Raw genomic sequence first — 25,839 nt, forward strand, 5'->3', positions numbered from 1 at the left:
CGGCTAACTCTGCGACGTAAACTGAAGCGGGATCATTGAGCTTGAATGAAGCGGTGATAGTATTGTTGAAGATACCGAAGCCAGTGGAACCATCGAGATTTGATCCGTCAGTGTACAACATTTTGTCACAGTCGACTTCTCGGAATTTATTATAAAATATATTGGGCATCACTTGCGGGCGTATATGGTCCGGGAGTCCACGAATCTCTTACTTCATGGATGTGTCGAAGAATACAGTAGAATCAGAAGTATCTAGGAAACGAACACGGTTGGGAGTAAACGAAGAAGGATTAATGCTCTGTGCCATGTAGTCGAAGTACAAGGACATAAATCGGGTTTGAGAACTAAGCTCGACGAGCCTCTCGAAGTTTTCAATCACCAATGGCCGCCAGCACTTCGAGACTCATCGTATGGGTCGAGTGCATGCAACCCAAGGCAATGTGCAAGCAACGATACTGGATTCTCTCCAGTTTGATGAAGTGTATGTTCGCAGCGGAGCGAAAACAGAAACACCCGTACTCCATCACCGACAATATCGTTGTTTGGTATAACCTGATCAGGTCTCCTGGGTGAGCACCCCACCATGTTCCAGTTATTGTTCGGAGAAAATTGATCCTTTGTTGGCATTTCTGTTTCAGATACCTAATGTGACATCCCCAGGTACCTTTAGAGTCGAACCAGACCCCGAGATATTTAAATGTGAAAACCTGGTTGATCGTTGCACCCATTAATAGAAGCTGGAGTTGCGTTGGCTCACGCTTCCTAGAGAAAACAACCAACTCAGTTCAAATTGTCCAAGGTATTTTGTAATGGTCCTTGCAAGTCGGCAGCTTTGGGCCCTGTAACAGAGACCACGCCGTCGTCTGCAAGTTGCCTTAGCGTGCATGAATTGGCAAGACAATCGTCAATGGCATTCACGTAGAAATTGTAGAGCAGGGGACTTAGACATGAGCCCTGGGGAAGACCCATGTAGCTAAATCGCGATGTTGTTAAATCGCCATGCGAAAAGTGCATGTGCTTTTCAGACAACAGGTTTAGCAAAAAGTTATTTAAAATTGGCGAAAGACCATGCTGGTGCAGCTTCTCTGACAGAATGTTGATAGAAACTGAGTCAAAAGCCCCCTTAAAATCCAAGAAGACTGATGCCATCTGCTCTTTGTTAGCATAGGCCATTTGGATTTCTGTAGAAAGCAACGCAAGGCAATCGTTCGTCCCTTTGCCTTTGCGGAAGCCAAATTGTGTATCTGACAGTAAGCCATTTGCTTCAACCCAATTGTCGAGGCGAAACAAGATCATTTTCTCGAACAACTTCCGAATACAGGACAGCATTGCAATCGGCCGATACGAGTTGTGGTCGGAGGCTGGTTTTCCTGGTTTTTGGATGGCGATGACCTTCACTTGCCTCCAGTCATGAGGAACAATGTTACCCTGATTCTGTCTAACCCTGGGGCGTTATTGTTGCATGATAAAAGAGCAAGTGAGAACTCCACCATCGAAAACGGTGTTTCGTTCGCGGTATCGTGAGGAGACGAGGCGCGGTACGTTTTCTGTACCGGGACAGAGTCCGGACAGATCTTCTTGGCGAAAGCGAATATCCAACGGTTTGAATATTCCACGTTCTCGTTGGTACTATTACGGTTACGCATACGTCGAGCCGCACCCCAAAGAGTGCTCATCGCTGTTTCTCTCGTTAACCCGTCGACGAACCGGCGCCAATAACTGCGTTTTTTGGCTTTCATTAGACTCTTCATTCGCCTTTCTAACGACGCGTAATGTAGATAGCTAGCGGGTAACCCGTCTTCCCGGAAGGCCTTATATGCAGTGGACTTTTCCGCGTACAGCTCTGAGCACTCTTTATCCCACCACAGGGTGGGAGACCGTCCATGGGTATTCGCGCTGGGTACTGGTTTAGTCTGAGCTTGATTCGCACTGTCGAGAATCAAGCCAGCCAAAAACCTGTACTCTTCCTCCGGAGGAAGTTCTTGAGTGGATTCGATTTTAACGGATATCGCGGTCGCGTAACTCTTCCAATCAATGTTCCGTGTGAGGTCATACGATACATTGATTGTTTCCGATGGTCTTGAACCGTTAGCAATTGAAATCACGATAGGCAAATGATCGCTACCGTGGGGATCAGGGATCACCTTCCACCTGCAATCTAACTGTAGCGATGTCGAGCATAGCGATAAATCCAACGCGCTTGCGCGTGCTGGTGGTGTAGGAGTCCGCGTCATTTCTCCCGTGTTTAAGATGGTCATGTTGAAATTGTCGCAAAGATCTTGGATTAATGCTGATCTATTATCATCATGAAGACAGCCCCATACCGTACCGTGCGAGTTAAAGTCTCCCAGAACTAGCCGCGGAGCCGGTAAGGATTCCGTGATATTACAAAGCGTTCGTTGCCCTAGGAATGTAGATGGAAGCAATGCAAAGGTCTTTACCTTTGATTAAAACTTGACAAGCGACAATTTCAATGCCTGGTGTCGAAGGGAGGTTAATTCGGTTGAAAGAATAGCACTTTTTGATCCCCAAAAGTACTCCTCCATAAGGGTTTTCTCGATCCAGACGGATTATATTAAAGTCGTGGAAGTTGAGATTTATATCAGAAGTTAACCAGGTTTCACATAATGCGAAAGCATCACATTTTAAACTGTTTAATAAGAATTTGAAGGAATCGATTTTCGGGAGGATACTTCTGCAATTCCACTGTAGGACAGTGATCGAATCAGTGACCTCGTTTGATGACTTAGCCATCGAAGGATACGATCGCTGCAAGGAGGGGCCATTTAGCAGTCAACTGTTTCAAAAATGTTTGCACCATAGGGAGAAAATGTATCAGAATGCTTTTAAGAGGATCAGTAACATTGAAAGCTGTGAAAATTAAGTCCACTATGTCAGAAAATTTCATTAGTCCGCTACTGGACTGAGTATCTGTTTGAAAAAAGGGAACACTTGGGGTTTTTGGTGTCCCTGGAAGTGGTGGATACTCCTTGTTAGAATTAAAATTTCCAAGTCCTGGAGCAACTTGCTTCGGCTTTAGTGCATCACTTCCATTGGATTTATTGATTGTAATTGGCGCACTCTGAGTGGACGACACCTTGGCACCCTTACGAGGCAATCTAGGGGAGGCTAGATTTTTCCTCTTCCTGGACTCCCCTGAGTTAACCAAAGATGTTCCCTCTTGTGGGTCGTCAGATTCTTGCTCAACGCCAGCCAAAAGAGCAAAGGAATTTTCGGAAGGGACAGATGGCGATGCATTCTTAAGAATTTCTGCATAAGAGCGCTTCGAGCGTTCCTTAAGGGAGCGCTTAATTTTATCCCCGCGCTGTTTGTACGCGGGGCATGATTTAAGATCATGCGGAAGGCCCCCGCAGTAAATACACTTTTCAGTTTCTCCACCGCAAGAGTCATCCTCATGTTCTCCCTCGCATTTGCCGCACCTTTTCTTATTGCCACAATAGGTGGCTGTGTGGCCCAGCTGCTTGCAATCGCTGCAGTTCATTACCCGCGGTACAAACAGGCGAACAGGTAGACGAACCTTATCCAGGAGGAAATAATTGGGGAGGGAAGACCCGGAGAAAGTCACCCGAAGCGAGTCTAACAATGAATAAGTTGTCTTATTATTCTCAGTTTTTGCGGAATACAATTGCTTGCATTCCAGAATCTTCACATGTTCAAGTGAGGGGTCCTTAAAACAACCAACTCCGTACTTCAACACGTCTTCGCACTTCAAACCCGGTTCGGCGACGACCCCGTCGATCTCCACTGCTAAACAAGGAATATACGCTTTAAATTGCTTTGTAAAACGTTCGCTGCGAGCAATCTGGTTTGCCTGGTCGAGGTCATTCACTAATATGCGTATCTTATTAGCTCTAACACGTGTTATCTGAGCTACGGCCGGGTAGTTAGCTGTCAGCTCCTGTGAGATTTCTAAAATATTAAGCGATTTCGTGATTGGCCGGAAATAGACCACCCAGGGTCCAGTCGAACTGGCTGGGTATGTTTTAATACGGGGAGGACTGGGGGAATCAGGGGAGGGAGTAATTTTGGGTTTATCCGGTATATCCATGGGAATATCATTTCCATCCAATGTTACTTCGCCCTCGGCCATTTAGGCACGAGGATAGCACGTGGTGTAAACGAGAGATGAAACTTATATTCAGGGGAAAGGGATCTAAGAAGTAGCGACCGATCGGGGGAAAGGGAAATGAAAAAAAAAGATACTTAGCTTATTTAGCGGTTTGTCCGGTTATTCCACTATTCACTTCACCAACCCAGGCACCGACGAACAAAGCCAGCCTCAAACAATGGTTGACCTTCACAATGTATATATAGTGATTTACTCTATGCACAGCACAAGAAAAACGATCTGCTTCGATCGAGAGCTCAGACGATTGTGATTATCGCTATCTTGTTTTTTACCGCAATAACCACTCAATAAAAAAAAATTTAAAAATATTTTCAAACAACTTTTCATGTTCTAAAGTAGGTAAAATCTCCTAGAACACAATTAGCTGCATAACAGTTCTCCTAAAAATAAGTTTGGTCGGTGAGGTACTAGTCTTTTTATTTTCCGCGAAATGGTTTTTCCGGGAAATGATACATTCCGGGAAATAGTTTTCCGGGAAATGATACATTCCGGAAAATGGTTTTCCGGGAAATGGTGCATTCCGGGAAACGATATTCCGGGATATGGTACATTCCGGGAAATAGTTTTCCGGGAAATGGAATTCCGGGGAATGGTATTCCGGGAAATGACGTACAACCAAACAGCTGCTATATCCGGCATAATGGTCAAATCGACAAGAACATTTAAAATGGGCACATAAACAAAACGTAAACAATTCCGTAAACGTAAACTTCAAATGGACACCTTAAATAAGCCGATTCTGAAGCCTGGCTGTTCGCGAAATAATAGATTATCGAAAAGGCACATAAGCAAAATGGCTTGTTTTATTTTTGTTTCTTTTCACTTCCCCTCAAAAATTAATGGTTCATATACACCAAAAAACGAAAGGAACAAATTGTCTATGGGCTCCTAATGAAAAGACTAGAAAAACTCTAGAAAGAGAACTGCGGAGAGAAAAACAGCATTTTTGGCAACGTATGCCCCGCCATTGTATGGCAACACGTCCAATGTTATAAGGATAGGCAATGTTCGATTGGATTCGTTTTTTGACAGCTAAACGCGAATCCAATCGATCCAAAATGGAGTCTCCGCAGTTCTCTTTCTAGAGTTTTTCTAGAAAAGACTATACTCGAAAAGGGTCCAAAAACAGCCCAACACCGAGAAAGGGATCAAAATAAACGTCACATATTCATTTCCTGTAAACAAAAGGGTTCACCCGCATGAACTATAAGCTAACGCCTCGCCGAAAAGGGCTTATGAGAGAGGTCACAAAACCAGTGTGATCTTTCAATAGAGACCAAAACATTTATCCGCAAAAATCGTTCAAAATACAATTCTTTAAATAAATCGGGTATTTTATTCGTAAAAAATGATTAATTTAATACGGCGTCGCACTATCTTTATATCCAGTTCCTGTTCATAAATGGAAATATAAAATACGAGATAATTTTTCAGACGTAATATTCTCAAGAGCATATTGTATTTAATGCCATATTAAATGTTAACGTCGAAATGTTTGCTTCAATCAACCGAAGGTGAAGCAAAGTCCTCTAATGGTTTCCGAATTGACACAGCTACTGCTAGATGGAGCATTTGAAAAGATTTTGATAACATCGCGTTTAAATTGGAAGTCTCGCCAAATCCAACGATTGCAGGTAAATTTGAGGTTGTCAAATCTCGCGTACTTTTTGAAATGGACCTATGTGCAAAAGAGAGCCTCTCTTTGTTTACTTTCTCATTCGATTATCACGGCTTCACCATTAATTTTTCCAAAAATGTTCCTGTACATATTGGTAAAGTGTGATTTCGACTAGCATATTATGCAAAGAGTTAAGCAGAAAACGCAAATGCGACCGTGTTATTAGCGGAAGAGAAAGTAAACAAAGAGAGGCTCTCATTTGCACATAGGACCTTTTCAATAAGTTTGCTTGAAATAATAGCAGAATCTTTTCTCACACTCACATGTGATCTAACTATTTGAAGAATTTACCAAGAAAGGTTCAAAACGTCCTTTTTCCCCTAAATACAACGTAATTTATAAATATCAAGTTTAAAATTTTTAAACGATGTATAACATAGTTTAAAATTCTTTTAAAAGATTACAAAAATGTCAATTTGGATTGCTGAATTACCCTACTGAATGATTCATATGTACGCAACATCAAGTGTACGATCGAAAGTCAAACGGCAATCCGATTTTTGGTTGCAAGTATAAATAACTTAAAAGTCGCATGCCGGTCGATCCGACAGAATCTATTTCCTGTTGTCTCGACAAATCTTATCGTTCGAGCTCGGCTGGTGGCATTTAAAAATTGTTACAAATTCTAACTAGCCGCAATTTCAAGAGTCAACGATGTGTACTTCGAATATCCGCGTGTTTTTCTCTTTCAATGTGATGAAGAATGGTAGCTGCGTGTATAAATGAAGTTGCTGTGTATTTGATAGTCGAACCCTCATGTAATGCAAGTGTTACGACTATACACATACGTAACTTAGCGAGTTTGTCCGCACAGTGCCGGCGAGGCGCACACCGAAACGTGTTTCGCCAGTGGAGGACAGTAACTTTTCTGTTGCTTTCCCGATATGTCCGCATTTGGAAACAAATCACATACAGTCAACTGAACATTACCAAATAAGTAACGCGAGTGACGCCGTTGGCTGCATGACGCATAGCCGGTTCCGTGACATTTTTTCAAATAGCTGTCTCTACCACACTGGAGTACATAAAGGCGCTTGTTTGAATTACGAACAACCTTGTGCGCATCTTTACTGCATGTTACCTTCCGAAAATATGTTCTAATGATGTATTGTAATCTTATATTTCTTACTCAGTACGTATGAGTCAGCTCATTAGATCAGATTAGCAGAATACTGTCAGTATATGTCGTTATAAAAACGATCAGATTCGAATGAAGATGTTAATAATTTTGCCCCAGCTGCCGCCACATTGCAGTGTCGCAAGTCGTGATTTGCGTATGATTACTTTCGTCTATAAACGAGTATGCAAATAAAAGTATAGCAGTTGAATGTCAAGGGTTTAGTTTGTATAAGGGACAGTCTAATGTGTTGTTTCTAATCGCGTGGCGCTGGCTTATCTTTTTCATCGGGACAGCGTGACCCCTTCTCTCATGCTATTACTCGTATTGTTTCAGGTCTTATATTTGTTTTTTACTTATTGCCCTATGAAAAATGCTGTATTATGTAACATAAATGTACCTTTCGAATATTTTTTTGAAAATTTATTACCTTTTTTTAATGTTAAAAAAGTTTGAAGTTTGGTATCTATTTAGAGTTCGAGTACATGATGGAAGGTTTAAAATAAGTCAAGAGAAATTTCTTTTAAAAAACCGCTGTGATTGTGCATTTTTACTCGGTATCGATTCTTTCATTTGAGTCGGAATTTTGATTGGAAACCGAATTCGGAATCAATATTCAGGTGAGTTTGGCTGTGATTTTTTTCGCGTTATGCATCAAGATGGATTGGAGAAGTGCGATAGGATGAACCAAAGAGATTTAAGAAGAACTTAGGAGCAGGGTACTCACAATTTTAAACTATTTTTGAGTGAGATTAGTACGGAAGTTTTAGTGTTGTCATTTGGAATTATTTGAAAAGTGTGTATGATTATACGTTTCCGTGAACGCGTTGTTAATGAGATAAATAAGGGGGAATCTACACAAAAAGTTTCTATTAAATGTAGACAATGTTCAAGTTGTAACTGGCATAATAAACGTGGTTTGTTTGCGTTCTTAGACATTTTGCGAAGAAATAGAAATATTGAATTGAGATTCAACGCTTTATCAGAATCAGAATTGATCTAGCACCAGATTAACGCAGAACCAAAACCCGAACACAAATTACAAATGTAGAAAATATACGTTGGATTGTCGTTCATATAATATACTGTCGTTATTAGCTTAATTGTCCCATATTCTATGGGATTCCCTATATACATGGGACAATTATGCATATAACGGCAGTATAGGAGTTATTGAATAATGTTACATATAATATAATTACTTGTAGTTGAATCATCAAACCATAATTTAGTCATATATTCATTGTTATCCGAAATGGAAAACGATGGAGTACGGTACGAGATTGTCGACAAATTCATATACCTTGGAACGCTAGTAACATGCGATAACGATTTTAGTCGCGGTGAAGGTAAAGGCATGTTGCGACTGCGAATAGAACTTTTTATGGTGTACTTAGTCAACTAAAGTCCCGCGCAAAAAACTTACTCTATACACATCGCCGATACTCCCTGTTGTGCTGTACGGCGATGGGGCATAATGTGCATAAAGTTAGCACTACCACTTAAGAAAAAGTGAACAATGACACTTGGATTAATTGTCGCTTAATTGTCGTAAATTAGTTGTGAAATCCAAAAATTTGTCGCATTCGTGTTTTAAAAAATTGGTATAGTAGTGCTAACTTTACAGTAAAGTACAGTAAAAAACAATGTCGCACTTGTTTTTTTTTAATTTGGTATAGTAGGGTAACGAGGGTATTTTGGACCAGTACCATATTTTGGACCACTTGACGATGAATGTACATTTTTCCATTTAAAGCTCATAACAAATTGAAATATTGCTATTGTAACACTGAAATTATTATGCTAGAAAGCAACTCCCGTTTTATTCTGAGTCAGATGGTTTAATAGTAACCATTGAATTGAAAATTTTTAATCGTGTTTTCACATTTCAGCTGAACTGGTCCAAAATCAGGTGGAGGTGGCATTGTTGTCACCAACATCGAAGAGTTATTATTTATAAAGTGTATACATTTCAATCATGCAAATATCATTATTATGCTTATAAAATACAAAAAAATCGATTTTAGGTTGAAAAACGCAATCAGATTATGAAAATTGTTATTTTGGGTATGTCCAAAATATGTTAGCTATTTCCAAAGGATAACATATTATCGCCATGCTCCCAATTAACTCCGACACCTCTTTGCATATCTACTCTGCATTAAAAAAAGTTCACTTTTTGTTCCCAGAAAAGCACTTCTTAGTCAATCATGTACAAATTCATCATACAAAGTAAGATACATTTAGATGGTCCAAAATCTGTTTCGAGATCGGTCCAAAATATGTTTACAGCAATGGTACAAAGGAAAATCGATGGTCCGAAATATGCTTTGTTTACGGACCAAAATAAAGTTAAGGGGTCCAAAATAAGAAAAATACGCTTTCACGATTTGTCATTTTCCCAATTATTAAGGTTTATTTGACTATTTAGAACACTACATATCCAAAAAAAATGATAATGCCGTACATATTAGCCTGTGAAATGATCCAGATTACGTAGCCAAACAATATTTTTTCAGATTTTTTTCTCATGACTTCCTAAAGCGGTCCAAAATACCCCTGTTACCCTAGTGGAAACTTTACAGTAGAGTTAGCACTACCACCGTAGAAAACTGCATTTTTCTAAAGTTTTAACACGTTAATCAGACGTAAACATTTGTCGTAATATAGTTGTGAAGTAAAAAAAACGGTTTTAATCCACCTAACAGTGTGATGAAACATTTCTTATAACTCTTATCACTATCTTCGGATATTATATCGATTGAGAACATTTAGAACTGTATGTCTATTTTTTTTATTACACATACTATATGCGACAGTGGACTTAGAAAACTAAGAACTGGAATTTCAGCTCTTGATATCACACTACCCCTGAAGTACAAGCGTGCATAGTAGTCGATATCGATCTCGATTTCTTTTGCACGATACTTTTCAATAACCTTCCGTCACTTGCGTCAGTGCACTGGGTGCACGGGGCTCTGAAAATCTAGCGAAATTGTCTTACGGCACCAGCGGGTCTCATTCAGAGCCATTTGCGCGATTTTCGGTGGTTTAAATCTGTAAAGAATACTAAAAACTATCTTCTATTCCATAATTTTCAGTTCAGCAATTCGAAAGATCGTGCTCACTACAAGCTATGAAAAATAAACTGCGTTGTGAAGCGACGGTCACTACTCCGTTTATTAAAAAAATAGGCTATTACAAATTTTCAAATGCTTTATAATTTTCACAACATTATTAGGGAAAGTTGTTTAATAAGGTTTTGTAATATTGTGTACATCCGTACATGTACATCAATCCGCAACATATACATTCTAAAGTATACCAGTTAATTTAAGAAAAACGTTTTAATATATACTATCGCACGAACGGGAATAGGTGTAGAATTCAATTTGTTGGGTTTAATGAAAATCGAAGTAACTGTCAAAATGGCATAATTCCGAATCTTTGAAGTTTCTTTGTTTCGTCATCTTTGAAGTTTCAAAATTATGGAGAATAATTTTTTTCAAAAAATAGTAACAGAGCTCGTGTCATTAGAGAATTTGTTGAGACCATAATTTAAAACAATTTTATTGCAGGCATGAATACTACGGGTAGGAAGCATATTGAGGTTTAAAATGAAATTTATGAAAAGTTTCTTAATTTTGTTTTTCTAGAATGACTTTCTATTGCGAGCTTCACAAGCTCAAGCTTTGGATGAAATGCAAATTTTATTTTTTATAAACAGTAGAAGAGATTTATCATAAATATTAAAATCATAATAATTTATTTTAAAGGTAAATACGAGCAGCCTAAAATATTTTGTTATCGTGAACACATGGAGCCTTCATGTCCTCAACAAAGTGGTTTGTAATAGCACTCCCTTAGAATTTGCTGAAGACATTAAGTCTCGAATCAAATTTTTTATAATTATTTGGATTATAGAGGGTTCACCCTTAGGGTCATTCGCCTCTTTTCGGGTTGGAGAAATCTCTTGGACAGATCTCTAAACCTATGTATGGGGCTGGGAATCGAACCCAGGCAATCGATTTATCAACTACTCTATGCCCGTTCCCCTAGAATAAATTTTTTTGAAAAGTAAATTCTCCATAAATACTTCTTGAAGGATATAACGCCAAAATTAATTTATCAGATGATGTGCTGTTTAACGTTTGTAAAATTCATTGAAGATACGAAACCTTCGAAATTGGCGGTTGCAAAATGATGTGATCTATCATAATGAGCACAATTTTGAAGGGATTATTGTAATATTGAATTAAACCGGTCGGCATCAATAAATTTCTCTTCAATCCATCACTAACATCTCGCGGTAGGTGCTCTCCAGTTTCCGAAGGTAACTGGTTACACCCAGTGCTCTCGCCCAGGACGGACCACCGTACCTAAGGATAGATACGGCAACGCCTGCCAGTAGCCTATGTCTACTGGCGCACACCTTAGAGCTGTTGGACATCATCCTCGATAATGCCGCAACAGCCGTCGAAGCCCTCTTGCGCGCATAGTCGACATGGCTACCGAAGGTCAGCTTGTCATCTATGATGACCGCAAGATTCTTCAGACTCCTCTTTGAAGTGATCACGACTTCTCCCACGTGAATAACTGCATGTTGTACCGACTTGCGATTGTTGACGATAACCACCTCCACCTCTTATGTTGAGCGAGCTCCAGGCCTCTCGCGCTCATCCATTCCGCCACAGTGCTGATCGTATGTGCTGCAATCAGTTCTACCTCGAGGATTAACTCCCCATAGACCTCCAAGGGTACATCATCGGCGAAGCCGAAGATCTTTACACCAGGACGGAACTTTAGCCTCAGAATCCCGTCATACATAAGGTTCCATAATACCGGACCCAGCATCGAGTCTTGCGGGACTCCTGCGGTAATAGGAACGCTTCTCTGACCGGCATCCGTCTCGTATAGTCACGGTTCTGGAAATAGTTTTCCAAGATCCGGTACAGCCCACCGGCAGGCTACGCCGGCGTAACGAGAGCGCAATGGCATCCCAGCTTGTGCTGTTGAATGCGTTCTTCACATCAAGTGTCACTAACGCACAGTATCGAATACCTCGCCTTTTCCGTTGGATCGCTATCTCGGCGGTCTTTACCACTGAGTTGATAGCGTCCACCGTGGACTTACCCTTTCGAAAACCAAACTGATTGCTTGACAGGCCGTCCGTACCTTCTGAGTACGGGGTTAGCCTGTTGAGGATGATCCTCTCAAGCAGTTTGCCCGTCGTGTCGATCGGGCAAATTGGTCTGTACGCCGATGGGTCGCCCGGCGGCTTCCCGGCCTTCGGCAACAGTACCAATTTTTGACTTTTCCATCTATCGGGAAAACGGCACTCGTCAAGGCATCTCTACATAGCTAGCCTGAGCATTTTCGGGTTCGCTATGATTGCTGCTTTGAGAGCGCTGTTTGGAACTCCATCAGGCTCTGGAGCTTTGTTCGTTGCTAGGGAATTATCCACTGCGTGTAACTCTTCATTTGTCACCGGATCCACTATTTCGGTCGTACCCACAATGCCTTGCGGCGCAGGAGGCCAGGGACTTTTGGCTCGAGACGGGAAGAGTACTTCCATAATCCTCGTTAACTGGTCCGGTGACCGTTAGGGGGTGAAGAGCCCCTTTGGTCTTAGTCATCACGATCATGTAGGCGTCATCCCACGGATTCCTGTTGGCACCCTCACGCAGGTTGTCGAAACACGCTCTCTTGCTGCTCTTAATGGCCTTATTAAGGGCTGATTTCACAGCTCGAAACACTTCACGGCTGTCCGCTCATAACCTCCTCGCTGCGGGCTCGTTGCGTCCTACGTCTAGCTTTGAGGCAGGCTTATCGTAGGGCTGGAATCTTGGCATTCCACCAATATACCGGGCGTCTGTCATTTCTTGACAGAGTTTTCCTCGGCATGGTGGCGTCGCACGCGCGTGATAGGACAGCTATCAGCGCATCCCCGGTTAGACTGTCGGTGTTGGTCTCCAGTCCCAGGGTCGCTGTGAAAACTGCTGTCGAAGTGATTGGTCTTACACCCGCGTACCTGGCAGGGATCACCCGCTCTCGGATGCTGCACACCATAGTTGATCCTAAAGCGTATTGCTAGGTGATCACTATTGGTGTTGTCCTCGTCTACCCTCCAGTCCATGTCTGGAACCAGACCCGGGCTGACAAACGTTACGTCAATCCATGACTCGACCCAATTCCTACGGAATGTGCTAGTGGAACCATAATTGACTAGCACTGCGTCGAGTTTCGCAAGCGCCTCCAGTAGCGCTTTTTTACAATGGAGAATACATTTACGTACTAGCCCAGTACACGTGCTGTTAGTAGATGCCATGCTACCACACGGGGTGTACTGGGGGCGTGTCGGGCTCGAATGGTGACGCTGCCATTAATACCGACTAAACTCCATTGGGCTCCGCCATCGTTCCCCCCAGGGACTACTTCTGGGTATTACTTCTGGGGGGATGGCTGTCCTTGATGTACTCATTCATTCTCGCTCACGCGTTCATACGTCCTGGCTTACTTGGGTGCTCTCTCTATCGCACCTTGATTCACTCTCTAACACTCCACATGAGGCTGACTTTTGCGCTCACCTTTTTCGTTCCTTGCGAGGCTGACTTGTGTGCACTCCTTTTTCATTCCTTGCTAGGCTTACTTTTGTGCTAGCCTCAAACATACCATGTGAGGCTGACTTGGGTGCTCACCCTATCACCTGGTTCACTCTCGATCGTACCACTCTATTATACCCCTGTCGCTCCCCCTGGCATCCCATGTGGGACATTTTTCTTAGGCCCCACTTCTGACATACCATGCGAGGTCCCTGTTATTTGTGCAGCGGCTGCCCCACTCCACTACCCAAGCGTTTAAATCTCCTCCTATGACGAACGGATTCCGACCCACTAGGTCGGACGATGTTCTATAGGCCACCTTGGTGGGGCATAGCAGCTACAATAGAACACACCATTGATCTTGGCAATCGCGACACCCTCCGCAGAGGAGTATACTACCTATTGGAACGGGAACCGTCCAGTTGTACAAATTGCCGCCATCCTAGACCCGTCCGCAACCCAATTGCCGTTATCAGCAGGGACGTTGTACGGGTCGGATAGGAGGGCAACATCTGTCCTCGACCCCGAGACCGACTGCCACAGCAGCTGCTGAGCAGATGCACAGTGGTTAAGATTCAGCTGTGTTACTTGCACGGTTTCTTCTTACTGGCCTTACCGAAGGGACACGAAGGTTCACCCATAACATGGTTACGGTCTTGCTTCTTACTGGCGCAGATAAGGCATTTTGGTACCCTATCGAATTTCTGCGCCTTGTGTCCCTCCTCACCACAGCGACGACACAACTTACTTCTGTCTGGACCCTTGCAGTCGTATATAAGACTAAAAGCCATCAATTTATGGGTAGATTTTCTAAGGAGTCTAAAAATTACAAGGTTTGAACGAAAAATGGGTTGTAAACCCAAGTAGCATTTAAAGTTTTATAGCACGCTTCAAGTGCAATCTAAGTTTTAAAAGGCTCTTCAAGATTGCTTCTAAACCTGATTTGTTGCTTTGCGGGAAAAAGTACCGAGTAAAAATATATTTCGAAAAAAGTTTTTGAAAAACGGTATTGATTTGAGTTTTTGTAAGTCTATGGAATTTTTACTTTAAAAAATCGCCAAATGCTATACAAAATTCTGTTAAAATTGGGCTGTTTCAGGGTTGTTACGGTCGCGCGGATTTCGCGGTTTTCGCGAATTTGACGCGTTATTTGTTCTCAATTTGACGCATCGCGGGGATTTGGCGCGAATTCATTTTTCAAAAGTGTTTTATTTTGTTAAAATTTCTCCTAACATGTTCATTAGAGTGGGACATGGTTATATGACAAAAATAAAATGTTGCTCCGAGTAACTTTTTGGGTCCCATTTAGCTCCCAGAACAACTCTGCAAATTTTTAGTTCGATCGGTGAAACTATATTTTTGCGCCCACGGTTTAAAGTTTACATAGGATTTCATATGGGGATATCGTCTTTTGCCAAATATTTCTTCCAAGAGTCGCCCGTTACCTCCTAAAAATAAATAGATGACTTATTTTTATAGGAAATTTATCAAGGAAACAAAGTCTAGAAGACCGCGAAACGATCAAAGGCTTGTGGAAAAAGTTATTAAGCAAAAACTGATTGATGCCCTGAAGATTGATGAAATGTCACTTTCTATAACATCACTGCTGCTGACGGTCAAATTATATACATTTTTTTTAATTTTCTCTTATTATGTGCAAAACAAGCCTCAATTTATCCCTCAAAGCCCTTTCGAAGTGGCCAAACAGTATAGAAATATAATTTAGACACATTAAGAGAAGATCAAAACAAAATTGCATATAGTTGGAAACCAACAGCAGTAGTGCTAGAAAAAATGAATATTTTATCAATCGTCAGAGCATCAATCGGTTTCTGCTTAATAACTTTTTTCTCAAGCGTCAGAGCGTTTCGTGGTTTTCGAGACTTCGTTTTTTTGTTAAATTTTCTATTAAAGCCACATAACGATTTATTTTTAGGAAGCAATGGGCGACTCTTGGAAGAATTATTTTGTGAAAGTTAATTTTCCCATGCAAAATCCCATGTAAACTCAGTGGGCGCAAAAATATAGTTTCAGGGATCGAGCTAAAAATGTGCACAGTTGTTCTAGGACCCAAATGGTACCTAAAAGTTACTCGGAGCTGGAATCTAATTTGTGTTCCACCCTAATGTTCATTTATCATTTTGTTTAAGATTAAAGAATTCTATTAACTTTCACTGCAATCACCGGGAACACTAATCCCTTAAAGAAACGAGTTATGGTTATGAAAATTAATCTGAGTTTCCGTTATGCCACATTGTAACTGTTTAGGGTGATTAAGAAAAAATTTGGACAAGGTTCTAGTTATGATTTTTGAAATTAAAATTCATTTAAAATATTTAAAAATGAATGGCAATATATTGGTGCATCCAACGCTCTGTGTTTTCTTTTCATCTGGATTCTACTACGAAGCTATTTAGAATCGGTGCAGTGTTTTTTTACCGATGAAGCTTTTGACAGTAGTCCGTTCGCAAAGCTTTTATCTTGAACTCCTGTGTACAACAATTTAACAAGGTTCGTGCCAGCCACCTGCACAGTGGCACGACGTGTTACAAAACCCCAAAAATGAATGTCCTGTGATTCTTTTGTAAATATTTATTTTATTTTTATCCCAGTTTAAATAAAAGTATCTCAACATTTTACCATAATTGGACGAAAACTGAATTTTTCACATGTCTTTGAAGCAGGTGATGTCGAGGATTTCTGTTCAATTCAGTTCATTAGAATTGTTCGTACCTTCGAACTTCAAATGGCGATATCTCAAGAACTACATGGCCGATCAGAGTAGTTTTGAGTTTTTTGGAAAGAAGAATGAATATGCTAAACTATAGATGTGAGCTTTTTGTGATGTGTCGCGGCAAATCAGGTCCTAATTCAATAGAGAGAGCAAAATGTGCAAAGCCAAGATCATTTTCGTGATGAGGAAGGTGAGCTCTGCGGACCAGGGATAGTAGACTATCTAGTAAGTTACTACTACTACTATACACCGTACTTTTACTTTAAACGCGTTTTCCCGAAAGTAGTGTTTTTTTAAGCGGTCAAATAAGACTTCATAGAAGTACTGGTCCGATTTCAATATTTTTTTCTCCAATTGTTCAGAAAATATACCGCCATGTTTGATCGAGAGGGATTTGCAAATGTCAATTTGTTCCATTGTTATGGCCCTTAATAGGCCAAAAAATAACGTAAATATTGGAAATTTTCACAAATCGTTACATAACTTTTACAAATTATAAAATAAAAGAAATTCCTCTCGTCTAAACATAGCCAACGTGACCATGATTATAAAAAAATATGAGTTTTCTGTTTACAGATTACCCAATTTGCCAAGACTTTACTTGAGCGGGACTCATGCAGTTTCAACATCAATGTCATCAATGAATTTTCAAGGCCGCGAGAGATTTTTATATTTCTTCAAATGTTAAATTGAAAAGTTAAAACATGTATCTTTAAAATAAAAAAAAATAAGAAATTTATTCTCAAAAAACCTTATTAATAATCGAATAATTTTCTAAGGATGAAATAAAGGTAATAAAATGTTATTTTGCGAAAACAACTGAAACAAATCATTCGTAGATATTTTGAAGGAATCCACGTACTTTCCTGTTGATGTCGCTCTTCATCCGGCGCACGTCTTGGTCTGTTGATTAACCAATTCTTTATTCGGCCGATCTCGCTGGAGACTCTTCATCTTCAGTTTCCGTTTCATTATCACCCAATAATTCGGTATTGGACGAAGCTGGGGACAATTTGGTGGCCTGTAGTTCTGCTCTAGTTTGACTCCATTGTCGTATCATTATACCTCGTCCTTGGTGTAAATGGAGCTGGATAAGTCTGTCCAAAACGTGAGGGACCATCAAGGTACGTAACGAAGGGTAACATTCCTTTGTTGAGGAACACCCTTTACTTAAGAATTCATAGTGTTACATGTCGCGAAAACGCTGGTTTCCTTGTCATAGGAACAGATTCCTTGCCAAATCATAATTTTTTCACGAACATATCTGCGAAAAAGACATCCATCGACTTTCATCAGCACCTGGTCGAACAGCTTACGGACGTAGATTCTGGCCACTGTTTGGTGCTCGAGGTTTCAGATGGGGTGTTCAAAAGAATCTCAATTCTTGACACACTGAAACAATACATAAAGCAAATAAACGATAGGAATGTTAGGATAACAAGTTAAAATTTGTCCCGCATAATTCACCTCCTACAATCGTCTAATTTATTCCTGGGGGTGAATTCACCTCCGGTTGAAAATCACAGCTCTAAACCATTCATAGGCGGAAGTTGGTTAAGGTTGAGTATGTGATCCAAGTGTATGGATTCCTGCGTAATCAAAGTAGCTGCTGTTCACAAGCATCATGAATTTGTTACAATACTGCAATCATTGCTAGTAACTTTTAGAGAATCTTATTTAAGTTTCGTCATGAGTTCATATTCTTGTGTCGTGACTACGATTTACCTTTCAATATAGAGCCGCTTTTAAAATTTTCGGACGAAATAGAAGGGAGTTTTTGAACGTTAGTAGCTTTAATTCTACTGAACGGAATTATATATTGCGCTAATCAGTTGGAAAAAATGTTGATCATTTTTGTATTAAAATTTCGAATTGTGTATGACTTTTATGCAAAGGACAAAAACTGGAAAATTGGAAAGTCCCGCATATGTTTTTGTGCTACGTTCTTCATTCATTGTTCGCTAGTCGAATGAGAAAAATGCACGGTTAGACGCTGCAGTAAGGAGAAAGCAATCAGAATTTCCATCGCCCATAGATTGTTACGCCTATTATTTTTCTGATTCAGCCTTATTCTGCATTATGGCGGATCGCTTTTTAGAACGAATGGGATTTACTTTCTAAAATTATGTTCGTTAATACAACAATTATAACGCTTTGTCGAAAATATTTTGGGTTGCAACATTTCAAAATAATTCTGAAAGTTTGCAATATTTTCAAGTAACAAGGCATGGTTTGTTTAGCTTATTAATAAAAGATGCAAGTGTACATGAGAAGTTTCCGAGAATATTCGAATAAATACCGCTGCAAGTTTTGAAGATGTGTAGGCAATATTTATTCGTTTTCGAGAACCACGCAAAATCTCGCGTGGATTTGGCGCGTTTTTATTTTGATATTTTCCGTAAAAGCTTGATATTTTGAAAACTGTGTTTGGTATTTTGAAAACCTTTTGCACCGTAAAGTACCGAACGTAACTAAACCTTGATATATGTCAGGTTTGGTATGAATAAGTGTATACCGAAAAATATACGCTGATTTAATTCATTATGCAATCGCAGCCATATGAATTTTCTTCGAAAGCAAACGACCTTGAATGACCTCATGAGACATACATTCGACTAGACTGGTGACTCGTGACGTGGGCTCGAGTGAAACGAGCGGTACTTTGCACACGGCGACGCTTCGGTGCAGAAAGTATGTCATTCCAATTTCACTGCGCAGCCTACGTGCGTGTCCAACTTGTGTGCAGGTATTTTTTAGGGTGTCATGCAATTTTTCACTACGAGTTTGAATACGTTGGCGATCTAAACCAAACGCAACAACAAAAATGAGAGTTTATTGATGTTCTATGCATCTGTTCTGATAGACATGTGTAAAATATACGAATAAACAACATCGATGGATATGGATGAAATCCTATCGACTAGCCAGACAGGTTTATTATTGCCACTTTTCACTTTCTACCAATATTATGTCGTCTCATTTGATAGATGAAATCCATTTGTTTATTTGCGCGTTTTTTGGTGTGAATTATTAACGTATACTTCGAATGAATGGGCTGTTGACATCTATTGAAACTAGCACACGAAGGGTATTTTCAACAAATACCGTTACGGCAAGGCCGACTGCGTGGTTGATTCTATTCTTGTGCGTTTTCTCCTTTATTTTCATTTCTTTCCTTAGAAAATAAGGTTATTAAATCTCACAAGATCACATATCGCGATGATTTTTCGTCTTTTAGAGTGGACGTTAGACTGTATCACATACTATGTGAGAATGCGTTGTTGTTCACGTATGAACAAGACGGAGCAAAATATGTGGGTCAATGTTACGAGAAGTCAATGCCACCATGTGTTTTACAAACCAACTATCAAACTAATTACAATCTCTTTTTGTTCTCATTCTCCCTGTAGGTATCAAAAGAGGAACTGGCGAAAATAGTGCAAGGTTTCGATAAAACCGAACTGCTCACCTCAGGCGGAGTGACACTGGCCGGCCAGCGTTACATCTATCTGTCCGGTACCGACCGAGTGATTCGGGCCAAGTTAGGCAAGATGGGAGTTCATTGTATGAAGACACAGCAGGGTGAGTACCAGAATTAACTATTCTTATTTTACCAAAACTTTTTTGCATTATCTGTGGAACTGACACGCTCAAATGATCTGATCGAGGCAATCCACCTATATGATGCAAGAGTAATCTAGAATCATTTCGAGATGTATTCTCCCAGCTTATGAGGATATGTCTGTACGTGATTCTTACATTTCATTTCGTTACAGCAGTGGAAGTGCCAAGTGTCGATTTTTCAATATAGGTGTTTATTGTTTGGGATCCTGTGAAATTTTTTTGAAGGGTTTACAGAGTTGCAAAAGTGGCCACTGTGGAACTCGAGCTGTCGGTTTTTCAATGAAGATATTTTAAATGACGATATTGATACTTTCCTTCACATATCAATCCACCAAAAAAAATTGTACCAATTCTGATGAGAATTACTATCCTTTCTTTATCCTACTGTGTCCGCTATCCCCTAATAGCAGTTATCGAATTGAGCGCGTAAATAGCATCAAAACCGATCACGTTTCACTGCTTCTACCGTCGCAAGTAAGTAGTAGGGGGCCATACACTAATTACGTAAGGGCATATGGGGGGAGGGGGAGTTTCAAAATATCTTACAAATTCTTATCTGAGGGGGAGGGAGGGTTTGTTCTTTCTTGCGTAATATCATAAAGAAGTATGAAAATGAAATCAATAAGAAAAATATTCTTTACACAAGAATTATTTATTATTTGTGCCATTAACATTTTCTATATCAAACAAAATTAGCACATATTGTACATCATGGCCAAGGAAGGGTGGACCTGGAATTGAAATGTTTTGCAACAGCAGGATATGATTGTTAAATTAATTATGTAATTTTGTTTATTGTTCCCATCGTGAGGAGCGTCTTAATTGTCGATGGTGTTAGAGCAGTTACATCGATTTCTTGACGATTTGTGGCACATTGTTTTATTCGGGAACTGGGGTCACAGTATGCCTTACAAGAAGTGCTGACACTCTTCGTGTTGATAGTCCAATATCCTTCTATTCATACTTTTCGTTCAAACCGCAAGGTATTCGGAAAATGTTCTGTCATCCGATTGTGACAGATCTTGTGGGCCGAATATTTCCAGAGTGTGAACTGTGTTTTACTTCAAGAAAATTCGAAAATGTCGGAGCTATGCGTACGATAATCGTCACAGTTGGAGCTCAGAATAAATTCATCCCAGAACAGGTTATAAATTCTTTTGAGCTCTTCATCACAAGAAAATAGATTCAAAGGAAGTGGAATATAGCGAAGCAGATTATATGGACCAGATTGGCTTTTCTAAATATCACCCAATAGTTGTTCTACTAGGATGCAAATAAAATTACTACAGATGAATGCAGTTAAATTTTGTCATGAATTTTCTTGAAATAATTCTATAAGTATCGTTTTCGCTATCTTATTCAATGAATTAACAATATGATTTTTTTATTACGAAAATCATGATAAGATCCTATGTAGGAGGAGTTCGTCAAAATCTTACGAATTCTTATCTGGGGGGAGCTTAAAATGTTCTAAAAATGTCTTACGTAATTAGTGTACGGTCCCTAGGTAAATATCGTCTTGGAGTTTATCAGTAGGTACAGCTGATATTCAGTAGATTTTAAACGTTCAAGTAGTCGGAAAGAATATGAAGACAATAGTTGATCAATAATTACCTGATTACTGTGCACTTCGTCACGACGAACAGCACATTCCAATGGCGAGTTTATTATGTAACATAATTCAATAATCATACACGTCCATTTAATAAAAAAATGTTTGCGCGTTGAGCAGAAATTTAAAAACAAGCAGTTGTGGAACAAAATTATGCAGTTAAGAAATTGTGGTACACACGTACACGATACGCGATTAACGACGGTAGTGATATTGATACAGGTACTGATTCCATTTGGAATTTTAAACTTTGTCATCATATCTCATCTTCATCATGTCTAGCGGTTCAGAGGGATAAACTTTTGTCCCATATGTTCGAGCCTCAGTCAGGAAGAATTTTTAGTGGTCAGTAGGATCGTAGCTCTCGCTCTGCAATTGTCCTTTACAGTAAGAATCGGCAGCGAAGTCGACGTTTACTGCCCATATATGCATAAGAGTCCCATATTGAAAAACAGCAAGCCGAGAAAAATGCTGTTCAAGATTTATATTTTTCATTGTGCCTTATGGATGGGACAACCATGTTTTGGTATTTTTTTTCGATATTTTCTGAACAAACCTGGTAATCTTATTTGTGCATTATGATTCAGTGGTGATGCAGAATACAATCCAACAGATATCTCATTTTCGACAAAAATCCATATGGGACTCTTATGCTCATATGGGCAGTTTAGGTCCGATTCAAAATGTGTCTAAGCATCCGCAACTGAAATTCCGATTAAAGCGGACGTTTGAAACACGTTTGATAAACGTGGTGCAGTAATCGATTAAATGCAATTGGAGTGCAACTGTAAAACACATGTAGCAAATAGGAGGATGCACCTCCTACATTATGGCTGATATGAAGTGTGTCCAGCGGCAGGCAGCGAATTCTTTTGTTGAAAAGCTGCAAAAGTCTTTTATGTTTCAGCTAAATAAAGAAGGTGTTATTCATATAATATAAGGCATTCTGCTGCGTTTGATCAAACGTAGTCGATTTTCGAAGATTTTGTTTGCTTATGAGAAAAATTTCTCGTCTGCGCAATTTGTTATCTCCCACAAAGATCGTGTTTACCTCACTGAGCGTACTTACGACAATTCGAGCATTTGGTTAGATATCAGGTGGCAATATCCAGCACAAGTAATAGTATGGGTACCAACGGTGTTCTATTTTTACTGAGTACTATAAAAACTAATACTGAAAAAACCACTTGATTTATTTTGCAGTTCAACAATTCTGATAGACCTTTTTGAAGATGTTTTCAATTGACTTTATAACATTCAGTGCAATATAAACAATAAAATAGGAATGATCCAGATTGGGATATCCAGAACTTTGACGGAAAATAATTTTTCGTGGACAATGTTGCTTTTAATTTAAAAGATCAAAAATTAAATGTTTATTTAGTTCAAAATGCAAAATGTATGAAAATAATCAAAAATTCAGAATCAATTCCCTTTTATTCGGTATGACTACCTTTTACTTTGACTATAGTCTTGCGACGGACAAACACGAATCGCAAGCTGCTCGAATATCACTTGCCGGTATTTTGGCCCATTCTCTGACAATGGTTTTCTTCAATGTCTCGAGCCTAGCGTATTTTTAACTTTGGAGTTTTGGGCCTTACTTTCCAAAATGGCCCAGAGAAAATAATCCACTACATTCCCGCCTGGTGAATATGAAAGTTACTGTGTGGTCGAAATGAAGTTCGGAACGTTGGTTTTCAGCCATTCTTCGTTCACTTGTGCTTTGTGATATGGTGCCGAGTCTTGTTATAACGACCATGGTCTGCGACCGAAATGTTTGTCTGTCCACTGCTTCAAAACAACCTGTGAAACACTTTCCCGATAATGTCACATTTTCTTTGACGCCAGGATCGATGAAAACGATTGGAGAGCGCCTATCTGTGGTTACAGTGGCCCAAACCATTATTTGTGGCGGGTGCTGCCTCTTGGTGGTAAACCAATGACAAATTCTCATATGAATAGTGGGCCAAGTAAACCCTATCGTTTTGAGAGTTTACTAAACTTGCTCAATTTGGAATTTGTTTTCTTCCGGAAAAATTCGGAATTTGACCGCTTTCGTTCAAGCAAGCTCAAGTGTAACTTGTTGCTGTTTCGGTGTGAGATAACGGATCTTTTGGAACTTGTAAGGCTTGATGTTGAGCTTATTTTCCAATTATGCATCGGATGCTGCCGTCGAATATTTTCAGTTCTTTCGACATTTGATTGGCACTTTGTCGTGGATTTCGCTCAAGTCGCTGCTTCACTACCGAACTATCTCACGTGATGGCTTTTGTAGTCCACCTCCATGGCGTTTTGCGATGCTACTAGTATTATTATAACGAGTTATATGCGCTATACGCATAACTGACCCATAAGCTATGGGATTCCCCATACACATGGGACAATTATGCGTAGAGCGGCAGTTATGGTACAATAAACAAAAACTTTTGTAACATTAAGGTGTTTGAGCTCACGAAAAATCGCTGGTAGTGATTATTCAGCGGTCAGACTATTTTTTAAAAATTCCATCGCTAAACACTTTTTTGCGTTCACTTTTGGTAAAATGCTTTTGTACTCTTGTAAAAAGTACTATAAACTGCCATTCAGCAAATTTATAGACAGCTGATGCCAGTGAGGCAGCTGAGCGAACAGCTTGGTTACACTTCGAGTGCCGCACCCTGTAACATATGTAAGTCGTTTCAACTACGGCGAGTCAAACTCGGGGAGATAGGAGTGATGGTCCGAGCAGCGAATCAAGAACCTGCCGGAAGGGGGGGGGGGGGAGGGTTGAAAGGTGCTGTAAAGAGTTTGTGCCTAGACGGACATGGCCGTCCTTATTAATGACCGTAGGGCGATCGAGATTTGTGAGGTTTCACACGTGAGGCTTGAGGGAGGGTGTTTGAGGACCATTCGGGGTCTAATTCGTATTTTTGATGCCAGATGTCGTGTGCGTGGGGCGTCGGGCGCCGCGGCCGTTTCGTTTTTTTGTGTTTGGGCTTTTTGGAGCTTGGATCATGGCTATGGAGGTGCAACAATTGTTTTTTTGCTCGGCAAGTGTGCAGTTTTGGATGTTGTGATACCGGCGCAAACTTTTCTCGGAGATTTCCTGATTTCTGGATGAGCTAATTTCATGGGAGTTCATTTGGCACGGACGTGCGTATTACATTTCTGGTGGTTTCTCGTGGGTGGGTATTTCTTGACAATGATTGCGGATCACGTGCGTCTGGAAGCCCCAAATCTCGGTGTATACCTTCAATTGCACCACCCTAAAAATAATAAATAAAAAATTAAATTTTAAAATCTCGGTCGCGTGAACATACTATATGTTCGCGCGATCATGAATCGGTCGCGTCCGGAAGTTCCTAGATGTCTAGGTCCATGCCTTTAATTGGATCAATAAAAAGATGGGTGGGTAATGTCTGCGACATAACCGGAGAGATGTAGAATACATAAGGAACACGTTCTTCAAATATGTTGATACTCATTAGGATTTTCGGACAAAAGCTGATTTGGGCGAGGAATATTTCAAATTATTCTTTACAAAAATGATGGTGGTCCTGAAAAGGACCGGTTTTGTTGGCGTTGTTGGCCTTGGTGAGGGAGATGGCTAACGATGAAATTAATTGTTAGCATGAGGAAGTCGCGTAGTACTGGTCAATGGAAGAACAGATAATAATTGATTCCTGAAAATCAATTTTTCTTTATTCATGTAAATTATACATACTTACAAATCTAACAGAAGATTCCTGATCATATTTCTGGATCATTAGTGCGAACATTGTGTAATTTGGTTAAGTACAATGAAAGTTACAAACTTTCCAAACTCGACCTTCTGTTCATTCAGAAATATTGAAATGGGGTGTCGTGGTCACAATAAAAAAAGATGGGTGGGTAATGTCTGTCACATAACCGGAGCGTCGTGATTTCAATTCGAGACGTTAATTTAAATCTAATAATATTCAACAGAATCACGTTTGAATGGGAAATTTTCAAATAATTCTCTATGGTAATAATGGTGGTTCTGAAAAGAACCTTTGGTATCGGCGTTGGTGTTGATGGTGATGCGCTGGATCGTTGGATATTTTTGGCATGATAGTTACGTGCCTGGCGAACTGTTTTGTAGCCTCGAACAAAACGACAAGACTGGCTTCTTCGGGTACCATTACGGCTGAACTTTATAAGCTTAGCTCGACTTTGAAATCCTGCACAATCTCACGAATCAGACACTGGTAGGGCCATTTTGTTTGCTACTAGCACGGAGCTGCACAAAAAATCATTTAATGCAGTTAGTTCACGGGGGCTGCCAAAAAGCTTGAATAGAAGCATGCGACTTCAACGTT

At 40.1% G+C, this 25,839-nt stretch overlaps 1 protein-coding gene across 3 annotated transcripts in view; it reads left to right on the top strand.

Moving 5' to 3' along the window:
* Positions 1–25,839, top strand: part of LOC131682631 (profilin) — a 45,137-nt gene that overhangs the window by 12,499 nt on the left and 6,799 nt on the right. For all 3 annotated transcript variants that reach the window (XM_058964282.1, XM_058964284.1, XM_058964283.1), the window contains one exon: positions 19,692–19,863. In XM_058964282.1, coding sequence (XP_058820265.1) covers positions 19,692–19,863 — 172 coding nt within the window. The remainder of the gene's footprint in view (positions 1–19,691; positions 19,864–25,839) is intronic.

The sequence above is a fragment of the Topomyia yanbarensis genome, chromosome 2, assembly GCF_030247195.1.
Source record: "Topomyia yanbarensis strain Yona2022 chromosome 2, ASM3024719v1, whole genome shotgun sequence".
Classification (NCBI taxonomy): Eukaryota; Metazoa; Arthropoda; class Insecta; order Diptera; family Culicidae; genus Topomyia; species Topomyia yanbarensis.